This window comes from Artemia franciscana, chromosome 1 (assembly GCF_032884065.1).
Source record: "Artemia franciscana chromosome 1, ASM3288406v1, whole genome shotgun sequence".
Lineage (NCBI taxonomy): Eukaryota > Metazoa > Arthropoda > Branchiopoda > Anostraca > Artemiidae > Artemia > Artemia franciscana.
Window position 1 is genome coordinate 61,853,280 of NC_088863.1, and position 15,116 is coordinate 61,868,395.

Here is a 15,116-nt window from a genome sequence, read left to right on the forward strand (position 1 = left end):
GGAAGGGCCTTGAGAAGTTCAGCTGGTAATTCGTCAATGCCAGGGCTTTTATTATTTTTTAATAGTTTTACGGCATGAATAATTTCTTCTCTGCTTGGAGGGACGATATTGCAATCCTCATACACGGATGGTGACTCAGAACTGCTGTGGGATGGAATGGGTTGGCTGTGGTCATTTTCTGATGGGTGAAGAAGCTCCTGGAAGTGAGCACGCCATCGTTCGATGCGATCTTCTTTGCTCGTGAGAAGCTTGTTGTCCTTACTAAGTAGCGTGGGGGTAGATCTTTGCTTCTTTTTCCCGGTTGATTCTCCTAGGAGCTGGTAGAGTTTCCGTGAATCATTGCGTGCAGCAGCTTTTTCCATTTCGCAGGCTACATTAGACCAATATGCTTGTTTGTCTGCCTTAGCAGATTTGTGACATTCTTGGCGGAGTGCTTTAAAAGAAGCAGAGTGTTTATCAGTCATTTGTTTCTTCCTTAAAGAGAGTTCCATTGTCTTCTGAGAAATCCGTCTTTTGGGTTTTTTGTCCCTTACTTCGAGAATTTCTGTAGCTGCCTCTTTCACTTGATTTCGGAACTTGATCCGGCGCTTTTCTATGTTTAGTGATGGGATAAAATTTTCTTGCTCGGTCATGGCACTTATCTCGGTCTCAGAAATTGTTTGATTGGTCTTAAATTATCGGTCATTATCTTGCAACGCCGTGAAACGGTTTGTAAGTTCGAGCATAAAGGTCTCTTTGATTTCAGGGAGTTTGAGTTTTGCTGTGTCTAGGATGCATTTTGGTGCAGATACTTTTTTGGAGCTGAGTCTGAATCTAACTTTTGATTTTAGTAATAAATGGTCGGATCCACTTTTTGATCCTGTGTCCGCCCCTCTGTATGCTCTCGAGTCTTTAATCATTGACTTCCAGCGACGAGAAAAGAGCAAATAGTCAATTTGGGTGCGGGTTCGACCATCTCGGGATCTCCAAGTGTAAGTGTGGCAAGGTTTGCGTTTAAACCATGTATTAGCCACACTGAGATTATTCAGCATAGCAAACATGAGAAGTCTAACTCCGTTAATGCACCAGTCGCCCAAACCGTGGTTGCCAATGGCCCATTCAAAATCGTTTAGTCTCGTGCCAATCCTGGCATTGAAGTCACCACCGATCACGAGGATGTCCTTACGAGGGATTTTATTCATAGTCAGTTGGAGGTCAGCATAGAATTTGTCTTTCAAGTGGTCAAGGGCGTCACGAATAGGGTCATATACAAATAGTATTGTCAGGTTATTACTTTGACCTTTTAAAGGGGCCATCACAATTCTGTCAGACACTGCATTATAGTCAAGGAGTCCCGATACGATCTTGGGTGTCATGATTATTCCCACTCCCCGCGAGGCCGGATCCATCCATTGGGCCAGAATTGAATAGTATGGCCTTTTTACCTGAAGGGGCTATTAGGTCAAGTGTCGTTTGTCCATTTAATCTTGTCTCTGAAACACAGAGTATGTCCAAGTTATATAAATAAAATTCTTCAGCTACGAAGGCTTGCGTTAGTGAACATTTGATGGAACAAAAGTTCCAGCAGCCGATATTCAGGCCATGTCTCTTTGATAGTATGGTAGCTATGTCTAATTTTTCGACGAGGTCGCCAGCCTCGACGCATCGCTTAATGCCGGGAATGCCGTAGCCGAATTCGCTCTCATATTAGACATATTCAACATAATTCTGGATGTTTCTTGGGTATGATTAACCGCAGGGGCCCCAGTCCTACGGGTCACCCGGAGCACGTTGGCCGTCACTTCGCTTGGCGTGAAACTAGGTGACGTTTACACCCTCTCACCGCTATGAGGTGTGCTGGTGGGTTTGCTCTACTGCCTAGGGACGGAAGGGGGGGAGCATCCTTGCTTGCAACGCCACCACCGCTGTGGCAATTTGCAAGCTTAGCTTCCACCTTTGCTCCCACCTAGAATCAGTAAAGCCTTCAGGAGAGGGTATTTGGGTTTTGTTGATTTTTTTATAGAATCAGTAAAGCCTTCAGGAGAGGGTATTTGGGTTTTGGTGATTTTTTATTTAGACATGTTAATCAAGCGCGTTTTGAGCACATTTCGTAACAAAAACTTAATTTGTTTTTCGCTATTTCTTACAATCCTGCTTATATCCTTTGATTTTCAATAAGGGGAAATTCGAAAAGAGAAAGAACGATATAGCCTATTTTAAGGTCTGTTGAACCTCTTTATCCTTTAATTTCATCCTCCTAACCTGTATATCACAGAGAGGATCTAAATCTATTATACATGTTTACCCAAGATTTGATTGGTGTTAACTTGTTTGAATTTATTAGGCTAGGCCTAGTTGGCTCATTTCCAAAATGCTAAAAACTCACCAAAAGTATTTCAACTTGCATATGGTAAGATACTTGGGAAATTTGTGACAGTTCGCATAACTGACTTGCCAATAAAGTGAACATACCACTTGATGCCTTTTCTTATGTTCTTTATGAAAAAAGTAATTGCTTCTACTGTAAATTCCAATCCAAGCACTTTTTAACCTAAACTAACCTTATCATAAATAATTTTAGCACTAAGAAAATGTAACATTATTTTTTTCAAAAATGACAGAAAAGATGGTGCTGAGAAAATGTTGTTTTATTTTGTCAAAAACAAGCAATAACTCATACTTTATTTAAAATCTATCATTTTTAAGAGCTCAAAAAGTGCTTATATTTGGATATGCAGTAGAAACAATTATTATGTTTGTAAAGAACATAAAAAAGGCATCAAGTGGTATGTTCACTTTATTGGTAAGTCAGTTACATGAACTGTCATAACTTTTACTGAAAGTAGATTGTTTCACTGTTATGTCTCAAAAATGTCTTAATAAGCATTACATCAGCTTGGGTATTATAATCATGTGCAGGAACCTTAATTTCAAATATACTCATTTACAAAAGTGGTGCCAAATCTTGGCCACACATTTAAAGCTTGGGCCCTATTTATAGAAAATATCGGCAAGGTTTATATTAACAGACTATTCAGGTTGCTAAGAAATATACTTACCTCTCTAGTCAGAATTGCATCCTAAATTCAAATTTAACATTCAATTGCATTGGAAATTAACTTTACCCCACCCCTATATATGTACCAATTCCTGGGTATATATTTGCTTATGGGGGGGGGAGGGAGGGTAAATTTGACTTCTGACACAAATGGATGTTAAATTTGGATTCAGAATACAATTCTGAGTGTAGGGGTAAGTTTAAATTTCACCATTTTTGTCTTATAGAGACTAGGACTATGCACAGGATGGTTGGCCCCCAACCCTCCATTGCACTTCCTGGCTGAAGGGCCAAGAAATGGAGATCAGCACCACCAGTAGGGACTGTAAAGTCTAATGCTGTATCCTTTACCTTTACTTTTTTACTATGTGAGACATTACGGGGGGGGGACTTGTAGAAATAACAATGAAAACATGAAAATAAGCATAAAGTTAGCAATCAAAATGTGTGTCTCCTTTTGCTCTGGCTGAGGAAGTCCAATTCCAGACATTTACCTTGTGTTTAAATGTACTGTTTAGATAACTTTCATCTAAATCCAAATGTCAAGAAACTGGAAGTTTTGCAAGATTCTAATTGCATCTACCTCAGTCCAAACTTAAGAAAATCCCAACTATCTAAACCTATGCACAAAAAATGCAAGTTTAGGACCCTGTTGTCTATGTACAGTAAAGATACATTTAAATAAAGATATCTGTCTAATATTAAGCACCATACACATACTAAGGCTCTTATGGCATTACCTACACTATTCCTCTTATTCCAGCTTCACTGCTAATATCAAAGTGCCAATCCAAACCCCATTTTTAAAAAAGAACAAAATTACTTTTTACTTTGGCTGCACTGAAATGTCCTCTTTTTTTCTCCTGCATTTTTTCTTCATCACTTCCAAGGCACTGGAACATCTTAGAGAACTATTTAAGATCTTGTTTAAAAGCTAATTCTCACATCTTGTTTTTTTTTTTTTTTTTTTTTTAATTTGACTTAATAAAGCCATCATAAAGTGCAATGTGGTACCCTAAAAGTGGAAGTTGATTGACATTTCTTGAAAGGCTGGACTAATTATAACTGGTTTATAAACTTTTTTATACCTAACTGCTTTTTTGTAATTTGACTTAATAAAGCAATCATAAAGTCCCATATGGTACCTGAAAGTACACTCTGGGTTGTTTTTCCTTTTATTCAATGAAAATAACAAAAAAGGTGTTATCCAATGAAAAAGTCCATGGACAAATTTTTTCTTAGGACAATTTTCCCAACCCTAGAAAAATTTCTCTGAAGAAAATTTCCTCCTGGGAATTTTCCCCTAGGCTACAACCATATTTTTAATTATAAAGCCATAGTTATTAACTTAGCCTTCAGGCATTATTTATAAAGCATATCTAGAAAATCTAAATATTTCTTGGCAGCATTGTGGCAAAAATCTAGGGTTAGTTAAAACTTGCCAGTGATAAGAATCAGAGGGGAATATTGACTACTAGACCTTGAAAATTTCCTTCTCTTTTGTATGTTTGTTTAAGAAAAACTAAATCTGGAAAAATGACTCAATGGTTTTTTCTTGTGTAGATTAGGGTATGGGGGTATACATTTAAAGTGGGGAGGGGGGGTTATACTGAATATCATTTTTATGTATAATATTCCCTTCAAAAAGCTAATTTTGGTCCACTAATAATGTATGCTGAAACTGATAATAATAAAAAAAAGAGTAGGCTTTTTGCTAGTGCCATTTATATGTACAAACAAAGTTCCTAAGTGTAGGAAATATACACATATATTATTTGAATTCACTTAACCTACTTGCAGCATGCTAATATAGAGATAAATGTCCCACAAGTAGCACTAGCTTTACATGAAATGTAACTAATTTCAGTAATGATTGTTTGTATATTCCTGTAATTTCTTTTTTTGGAGGTTATTAAAGCATATATAGAAAAGCAAAAATAATGAAAAGTCTGCATCATATCATAAATAGAGGCAATTCTTCATTTATAGGTTAGTATATAAATCTAAAACGTAAAGAATAAGATGCTATTAGTGCTTATTAGGAGTTTCAATTACAAATAAACAAATTTAGAGCATTATTGAAGATTTGATCAGATATTGGAAGTAAAAATTAAAACAATTAAAAAAATTCCAAAGCTGACACCCCTCTACTCCCTATTAACTTCCATGATTAGACTACGACTGATTTAACATATCTAGTTATAGTATAAAAATTATTATAAAAACAAGTCTTTCTTTTCACTTGGAAAATTATACTCAATGCATATCTACCTCCTTATTTTTCAGTGATACCATTTCTGTTCTATTTGTAGATGTATGGGATGTATTCCTATTTACTTTCAAAGTTTTGAAAACAAGAAAATCTAATCTTGAACTGACACATTTTAGGGAATAAAATTATCCTAAATGTCAGGAGACAAAATTGATATGAGCAAATGTTGCAAAACAGGAGGTATAGAACACTTTCGCGATTTTGCCATTCACTAGGCTTGCCTATTTTCTTTATGATAAGGCTTTGGGGTCTATGGTGCAGAATGGGAAGCTTCAAAGGTGATATATTTGCATAAATATTAGTGCAGAACATATTAGGAAGTGTAATGGACCTTTGTTTTTCATGTTTTTTTTTATACTAAAACAATTATGGATTAATTTTGAAAAAATATCTGCTGGAATTAAAGAGCAAAAATGAAACTTCAGACAAGCTACAGTTTAAAAGTTATTACTACCTTTTCCAAGTCACTGAGCGGGCAACTGACCCCCCCCCCCACCCCTTTTCCAAATGACTGCTTTGCTTTTATGAATGCACAAGTGAGGCTATTGATATGTAAACACTAAACTGTTTGGAAAACAACTTTTTTTAAATCTTAAAATACTTATTCTTGTCATTCCTAAATGCACTTCATGATGCTATATCCTCATCCCTTCCCTAATGTACAAATATATAGCCCAGATTATATATTTTGTATGCATTTTTCCATTTCTTAGTTGTTCTCTGGGTAAGTCCTAGGTATGGAACCAAACATTGTCACTGAAATAGTTCAGTTTTAATCAAAAATGATTAAAAGCGTATGCCTGTTGGACATTAAGCTCACCCTCTACAGCTTTATCACTAATAACCAGACTCATAGGTAAAGAGCCAGACTGAGAAGTGGGCTTAAGTATATAATTTATTACCTTCCAAGTTTTACAAATATCATTGCCAAACGCAGAAAAAACATTTAGATAATAGAGAGACTTGGCTTTTCTACACAAAAAGTTTTATATTCTTTAGTAGATTTTGAATTGAGAAGGACAAATATAGCTTGCTGAAGGTTTAATAGACTTATATAAGTCCTCCAGATGTTATTTTTCATTCTCAAGATTTTGAGAAGTCCAGACGTCATCATTGGGTTGAGAAAAGAATTACTTAAGACCCCATTGTAGACCCATGATTAGAAAGTGGTACCTCACAAATATTAAGAATAGCCTCTTTTACAGTCCCCTAAAAGGACTCAACTAAACAAGGAAAATCAATATCAAACAAGCTCCATTATTTTTTCTGCCAATTTAGACCCAAGAAAGAATAACTCTTATCACCAAACCAAGCAGTATTGGAATCAAACATTTGAATCCTGTTAACATTCCAAGGTTTTAAACAGAAATTAGAATATATGGTGGAAAATGATCATAAAAATCAGCAACTAAAATTGAGTTCTCCTTCAAGGTAAGTGTAGAGAAGATATTGTCTATCAAAGATGCTGTAACATTAGTTATGCATGTAGGAATGGATGTTGCTGGTAGAGTTTCTGCAGCAAACATGGTTGAAAGAACATCAACTGAAGCTGAAGACTTTAAATACATCAAATTTGTGTTAAAGTCACCCATTATGATTATCTTTCATGGACGTTTCAGTATTATGTTAGTATTTTTTCTAGATTTTGGAAAAATAACGGAAAAGTGCGACTTGGAGAACGACAAATATTAGCCTACCTATAATTAAATCAATACCGTTAGATTTAATTGCTGTAAACTGAGACTGACAAATACCTTCAAAATTTCTTGATAAATCATCCTGTACATATTGAGGCAAATTACAAGATGTATACTTGGCAACATGGCTTTTAGGCCAACCTGCATCAATTTATATGTTCCAAATGGATATCCAATAGCATTTCATTATGAAAATCTAAGAATTTCTCACACAAGCTAGCAACGTCAGGCTGTCCACCTAAAACAATCTGTTTTTAAAAGATCTATCGACGAGGAGAGACCCTGAATGTTAAGTTGAAGTGAAGAAAAAAAAAACGCCAAAGGATGCAATTGTGCAGCAGGTATATTGGATGAACTATGAGAACAAAAAAAATGCAACGAAATGAAAAAGAAAATGATAAAACAACAACACAAATGCACTGATAGAAGAAAAAAAATGTATAAAACAAAGTTGAAAGGTAATGAATATCCCTGGCTTTCATGTGCTTGGTTTCTTAGGATTTGAGCTTAAATTCAAATGATCATTTTAATCAGGTACCCTCATTGCAGAGACTAAGAATGTTCAAACTCATTATGTCAAGAAACCCTGACTAGTTGTCTAAGTCCATCCAATTTTAGATTTAAAGCAGCACTATATAACCGCGCCTTTACGTTATCATATTATCATCAGGAGCCGCAGAAAATCGGGGCAGCGGTAGCGTTTGGGCCAAATGTTGATTTAGCATAAAATTTTCACTGATCTTCACATAAACGGCTTTGGATAGAAATTTTTTTTAATACCAACGGCATCTTTTGAAGCCTGTAGAAAAGAGTTGCTTTGTCATACTTTTGTTATGAAATTACGCGTTTTGCGAAATTTTGACCGTTTTTTTATTGTTTCTCTTATCAGTAACGGGATTATGAAGGCCTGTTGAGCTTGAGGAGTAAAATTCGACAGAGTAAGAGAAGGTAAGCACCATTCGGTTTACCTAGTATTTTGAAATTGATTCCAAGATTGTCCTATTTGAACCTCAAGCTGGCTCATAGCAAGATTTTAAAATATACTTACTTTGAGTTCGTTTTGAGTTCATGTTGTTCACATGGAGAATCTGGAAAAAGAGATATATGGAGAATCTGAGAATAAACGGAGAATCTGAAATAGGTCTTTTTGGAACATTTTGTATAATTTGGGTAAGTTTAATCTTTACAATTGAAAGCAAAACAGAAAGTAAGGTTTTGTTTTTAGACATGAGAAATAATAATAAATTAACTTTATGAATATATCGTAAACCAACAAATAATCAACCTTTATTCATGGGCGCCCATAAGGGGGGGGGGACAGCCCTTCTGGCTGAATGATGCTGCCTTAAATTTTTATATCTTTATTTTGAGATTTCTTTTATACAACATTGGAAGTACCAATTAGACCAGGTAAGCCCCCCCTAAAAATCAGCTTATGGGCGCCCATGCCTTTATTTATCTTTTAAGCCATATTAACCTATCCAAATGAATAGCAGGGCAGTTATTTTTTTTATTTGATATAGGGTAATAGAACTAACGCCACCAAAATATATAGATGAGGATGTCATTTTCATTAATGATATTCCAATTGGTAATGATTGTTTAAAAAAAACATAAAACAATGTCTTAAACAACAACAAAAAAGGGGAAAATTTAAGTAAACCTTATGTCACTGAAGAAAATGAAGCTGAAAAAACTGCATCTTTACCTTTTGTTCACAAAAACTAACAAGAGAATTAAAAGAACTATATAGCCTACAAAAGAGGAAAAATAAAAATGTGTTTCTATTTGTTTTAGCTTTTTTAGGGGGGGGGGGTGAGTTTTCCCAGCAGTGGTTAGCGTGCTGGACTTAAAATCCTTTGTCCTTGAGGACAGGATTTCGAGTCCTAGTGTCGCGGGTTATTTGGTTTGGAACGGGGGTCAGTAGCGTGAGACTGTATCAGTGTTTCCACTTCATATTTTCTGAAATCACTTAAATGCAGGTGGGAAATCCCTAGAAATTATCATTTTCAATGCCAAAATCCCTGTAAGTTTCCCAATTTTCTAATTTCTATCCAAAAAAAGTCTTGTTAGGCTGACTTTAAATAGCATTTGTTCACGATGACTTATTTTGCAACTCAAGACCTGTACTTGTACCAAAATATCTTCTTTTGATGTTTAAGACTATGCTTTGTATTTATCAAAAAAATGAATTAGGTTTTGATTTATAGATTCCGGTGATCTCGGATTATGGACCATATGAAGGTATTTTTTCCTTCTTTATTACTATTTTTGCAACACCCCCGTTTTATTGGTATGAATGATATCCAACCAGTCGCTTTTTCAAGCACTATTTTGGATTTGACTTGTTTTTCTATTGAGTTGTGTTTATGTAAATAAAAATAAAAAAAAATAATATATATCTGTCGACAGTTATGTCAAAATATAACTGAAAATATGAAGTATGGGCTTAACATGTTTTTTCAGTAATACAGATAAGGTAAAAAATAAAGATAAAATAATAGGCATTGTTGACATTCACGTAGCAAGGTCCATTGAGGTGTGTAGCACACTGCTTATCACACCATGTGAACAACCCATTAGCAGCCTCAGAATCCAGTTATATTAATAAAAAAAGAAAAAATCTATTTTTAGACAGAATCACATTCAACACCTTCATCCTTTTTTCGGTGGTAGCTGAATTCTCGACTTTTTATTCTTCGACAGAATTCCACGTAGCCTTTCCGTTTTAAGCTTTTTCCGCCTATATGTCTTTATGATTTTTACTGCACAAAAAATCTTTCTACGACAGCGTTAGAATAAGGAAGATAAAGCATACGTATTACTGCCAATTAAATATATGCTATAGCGTGGTTCCAGAAGTTTTTCTTCAAAAAAAAAGAAAGAAAAACGCCAGTAGGTAACCGCAACCATATTTTCAACTGAAACCTCCAATTCTGTCCGATTTCTTTTCCATCCCCTGATACTTTGCCATAATTTTAAACGAAGGTTGGAGAGAACGAAGTCGTAGTGACTGATTTGATGTTTTTGCATATATGTAAATGTCATCATCGAAGCGAAATTGTGTTTGGATCTGCTGCAAAGGCTCTATCCAGTGTGATTGTGCAATTCTTAGAATATTTTTTTAACTGCATCATTGGTTACATCATGATGTGATTTTGATGTCAAGAGAGAGTCCTTCCCATTTGGACAAAAATAAATGCTTTTGAGGGGAAGTTAAACACTTAATTCATTCACATCTAGTTGAAATGCATTTGTTGACTTAACATTGTCCTTCTTCAACTCCTAGTGTAATTAAGCAGTGCCTCTGCACCTTCGACAGCAGGGGACCCTAGTCTGCACCTTTACCAGGTTTTATTCAAATTATTCGTAGTGTTAAAAGAATTTTGGACCTCTCCTCTCTTAACTTCTGGTCAATTTAGTTGTTGGTGTCGTCGTCTCCCAGAAGGCTCTATCCAGCATAGGCAAGCATTCAAACATTATGCACTTCCGATTCGACTGTGCAAAAGATCCTTAACTCCCTTTATTGTGCTTCCAAACTATCTGCTTTTTTGAAAAAATGGGATATGAACCTATTTCCATTCCATTTCCCTTTTTTTGTGTGTCGGAAGAGGATTTTTCTTGGGCCGAAACCCTAGAAACTCCTAAAAAAAATCCAGAAGACTTGTAAAATCACTAAATCCCTAAATGAAAAACCTTGCCTTTAAAAGACCTTAAGATTCCCCCTTTTAGGGAGGAAATCCCTCTCGTCGGATGATATGCCAACCATGCAGAGCATTAGTCAGTATGCAGACAAGTCTTTTTGAATTAACGAGTTATTGTAGCAGAGTAAGATAAAGGTTTAAAAAGAAATTGAAAATGTTAAAGGTTAGTGGCAACTATAGAAGAGTTGCCCTATGATAGAAGTGCACAAAGATAACAGAGTGGGACTAAGAAATGCTATTAATTACATCCCTTGGACGTGGTCCATTGGAAGAAAGGCGTCACTAGCCATTTTTTTGGTGCATGGGGGCAATGTGTTATACTGACTGGCTGGTCATTTTTAGCGACTGATTTGGGTAATATACTATTAAAGTTATTTCTTCTTTTCTCTTTGTACACTGAAACCACTAAGGTTACAGGAGTGCCACTAAGCTCTAAGATGTAGTTTTTGATGCTTTCAAATCGATGGACTCTCAGAATCGGATCTCGGAATTTTAGTAAATAGTAAGTTGGTCCTCCTTGGGGCCAAATCGCAATTTGGCGCCAGAAAATGGCAGAAAGCACCACTTTCACTGGGTAAAATCCTTATGGTCCTGTTGAAACCGATCTAAAACTTCTAATTTTCATTCGAATGAGCTCAACCAATCTTCTAAGACCATTGTTTTGATACGATCACCTCGAAAAAAAAATCTTCCTTAATCTTCCTTCTGGGACAAAGTACAAAATTCCACTTTTTTACAGATAGAAGCCTGAAACCTCCACAGAAAGTTTTTTTCTAATTTTCCGAATTTAATCGTGTGATTTTTGTTCAGATCACTTGACTTCTTGGGTGGTTTTTTTTTATTCTTCAAGAATCTGGCAAACTTGCTTAGGTTCTTAGTGCTTGATGTACAACTTAAACTTGATAAACTTCCACATGTTTTGAATCAGTATAAAAAGCCAATTCTTTCGATGCATGAATCGCTATCAAAATTCCTTTTTTTCAAATTTTTCGTTTTTATTGACCTGAGCTGCTCCTTACTTGCAGTTTGATACCATGAACTATTTGATTTTGCAGTTTTGGCTCAATTTTACGTGTCAGAATATTTTTCCTGACGGAAAATTTCCCGGGGAACACTGGACCTCAAAAACACAGAGAGAACAAAGCAGAACTGGGGACAGCTTTAGTTTCGTCACAAGCTGTCTAAATTCCATATTATACCACTCCATAAAGTCCATACTATAGCACTTAGAAATGCTAATTCTAGAAGCTTATTCATTTCTGTTTGACCCTCCTCCTCCATGGGGCAAACTAAAAATGCGTAAAGTGGGCAGGGTTATGAAGCCGAGGGAGAAGTTGGGGTTGTACAAAAGGAATGACATTATATTTTAAATACTGTTTCTAGTCATCACTGGTAATTTCTTTATGGTAGTAAGTAAAATATATTAAAAAAAATTAAAAAAACTAATTAAAATTAAAAGATTAAAAAAAAACATAATTAAAAAAAACTTACACATCCATTAATGCTGATACCCACTTTCACTTTCGAGTTTAAACTAGCCAGCTGTTTGAACAAAACAAACATCTAATTTTGCTTACACGTAACAGTATCTATAGAGCGAAGCAGATTAGTCCATGAGCCCCGCGGGCAGCGGAGCGAATCCTGATTGATTGAATTGTTAGTTGATGTTTATGACCTATTTTTGTTTACTCTTGCAGGTTTCCGGCCAAATAATTATTCAATGGATATAGAATACAAACCTCACCCCGCGGGGCTCATAGACTAATTTGCTTCGCTCTATAGGTAATGTTACCTGTAAGCAAAATCGGACGTTGTACTGTCTACCTTTCTAAATAAACTAGCTATTTCCAGATTTAAGGCTATCATCTATTCTCCATTTTTAGTCTTTTTCGCCACTGGTAAGAAATTGCGAAATTATCCAACCGTGTTGCGAAAAAAAAGTCACATATTTTTATCATCAACAGCCAAAGCAAATCCATCATTGACCAAACAACCGTTGGAACTGAAGGAGTAAAGTGGAATAACGTGAAAGACCGCAAAATCTCCATTGCGTCGGAAGGCATTTCTTCAAATCAACGTAGCATAAACGTAATATTTAAATAATCGCTCTGATTCACCGGTTTACTGGCTAGTTTAAACTTGAAAGTGAAAGTGGATATTAGCATTAATGGATGCGTTAGTTTTTAGTTATCTTTCGACTTACTACTATGCAGAAATTACCAGTGATAACTGGAAATAGTATTTAAAATATTATTTCATTCATATTGTCCAACCCCAAGATTTCCCTCGGCTTTAAAACCTTGCCCACTTTACGCCTTTTTAGTTAGTTGAAAGGAGATTTTAGAAAGCTAAAAAATGGATTTTAGAAAGCTAAAAAATGGATACGATTCTAGAATTAGTATTTCTAAGTGCTATAGTATGGAAACTATTCGCCTTCGCGGCATGGTTTCCACTTCAGATATCTTGTGACGAAACTAAAGCTTTACCAAGAATTGTATACTGGTTACCTGTCTAACCTACAATGATAATATTTTAGAAACTTTTAGTGCCATTGATAGCAATGCTTAAAAAAAATGGTGCACATAGTTCTTTCGATTGAAAATACGTTGATAACTGATTGAAAATATTTTCAAAAGGACGATTTTTATATTTTCTAAGCAAGTTTAAATCCTTCTTCAAGGACAAGTTTAATCAGTGTCATTATTCTGGACAGGGGTGTGAATAGATCTGAGACTAATCAGTCAATAATATAAGTAATTGGTTATTTTGGTACAAGCTACAACTGTAGACTTGTCTCAGAATTTCTTTTTTTGGAGGGAGCATATACCTTATTGTCTTGAAAAGTACATGAGCCTTAACATAAGTTATTCTTGGATTTGGAGGTGTTCATAGAAGATAAAACTTTCTGAAAGATCTAAAGACGAACCTTGATATATTTGAGGATTGACTTTAAGGAATTGGGAATTGAGGCCTGTGTTCTTGTGGAAATGAAAAAAAGGTGCTGAGACAAAGAAACATTCTATGGCTATTCTCTAGCCCTGAGTCAACCTCAGAAATATTAAGAATCTCCAAGACTTATTATTTTAAGATTTTTCTCGACATGGACTGAATTTTTTGTTTTCTTTTGGTTAATTAGGACTAAATCGGTACAAATAAAAAGCATGATCAAATTTTTGAAACTCATTGGAAGTAATGACTATCATGATCCATCTGTACGTTTGATCTTTGAAGTTTGTGAGTCTTTGCCTACCCCTGCCATCTAGAGCGAAGATGTCCAACCCTTTTTCTAGTGAAAATGAACACTTGGCAATATGCAGGTATAATGAAACTCAACAAAGCATTTTTTAGAGGAATAAGCAGAGATAAGCTTGATTGAGATTTAGACGTCATTAGATGTCATGCCCAAAGAACGTCACTCTTTTTGGGCATAAATTTCCCAAAAAATAGTAATCATATTAGTAAAATAATTTAGGGGAAAAGCAACGTTGTGGTAGAACCAAGTTATTCCTTAGTATTTCGGTGATTCAAAAAGAAATTTATTAGGACTATAGATTGGAGGAAGAAATACTGCTCTAATTTTGACAGATGTAGAAGGACAATAAGTAACGTTGGTTGTTTAAGAAAATTATATTGGCTTTTCTTAATTTTACATATACCATTTCCTGTAGAAATAACCAAAGTTTCTTTATAGTAAGGGATAGAGTTTCCCCTCTTCCTTGTTTGTTGATGTTGAGTTTAGAAGTAATATCATTTATGTGCAGGTTTGCTTTAATAATATGTTTTGAACTAATTTTATGGTATCTTAGTTCTTTTTTTAAAATTCAGGTTGCAGTGTCAAAAAATGGTTAAACGTACTTCTCAGATTTTAAGGAATCTTCGGAAACTTATGAAAAATCTGGCCTTTGTTCCTGAGACACTACACGCCTACATTGTACCTGGTTTTGACTCACATCATGTAAGCTCATTTTATATCACTGCTTTATGTATGTTTAATTTCCTAATTGGTGTCATGAAGGGATCCAATGCCCAAAGGGAATTATATTTTTAGGCCTGGATATACTAATAACTTTGCTATATATGTTTTTCTCTCAATTGATTTTATATAGTTTTCCTTTGTCATTTGTCTTGGAGAAAGGGAGCTCAATTTGTTTGGCCTTGGAATGGCAAGAATAATTTTTCTTAGAATAATGCACCATATTGCCTAAAAAAATCGAGGAAAAAGTAGTTTGGGCTTTTTGAGTAACCAATCAGTCATCTGGACATACATGGAAAATCAATCAAAATATGTAGCTTAATTGATTTTTCTTATGCACATTTAAATTTTGTAAAGAGACCTTTGCACATTCCTTAGACGGTGGTATGTTTTGAATAAATGGTTTATATAAACGGATATTAGGATATCTGAT

The 15,116-nt window shown here is 35.1% G+C and overlaps 2 protein-coding genes across 2 annotated transcripts in view; one reads left to right on the plus strand and one right to left on the minus strand.

Annotated features, from left to right (window-relative positions):
* Nucleotides 1-674: 674 nt before the first annotated feature.
* LOC136036120 (craniofacial development protein 2-like) lies at nt 675-1,355 on the minus strand. The gene has a single exon (XM_065718180.1). It carries the CDS (start codon nt 1,353-1,355, stop codon nt 675-677), a length of 681 nt encoding a protein of 226 aa, XP_065574252.1.
* A 739-nt stretch (nt 1,356-2,094) lies between these two features.
* Nucleotides 2,095-15,116, plus strand: part of LOC136032371 (xaa-Pro aminopeptidase 1-like) — a 73,964-nt gene continuing 60,942 nt past the window's right edge. The window contains exons 1-2 of the mRNA XM_065712694.1: nt 2,095-2,200; nt 14,536-14,665. Of these exons, the coding sequence (XP_065568766.1) occupies nt 14,552-14,665 (114 nt within the window). The 5' untranslated portion in view covers nt 2,095-2,200; nt 14,536-14,551. The remainder of the gene's footprint in view (nt 2,201-14,535; nt 14,666-15,116) is intronic.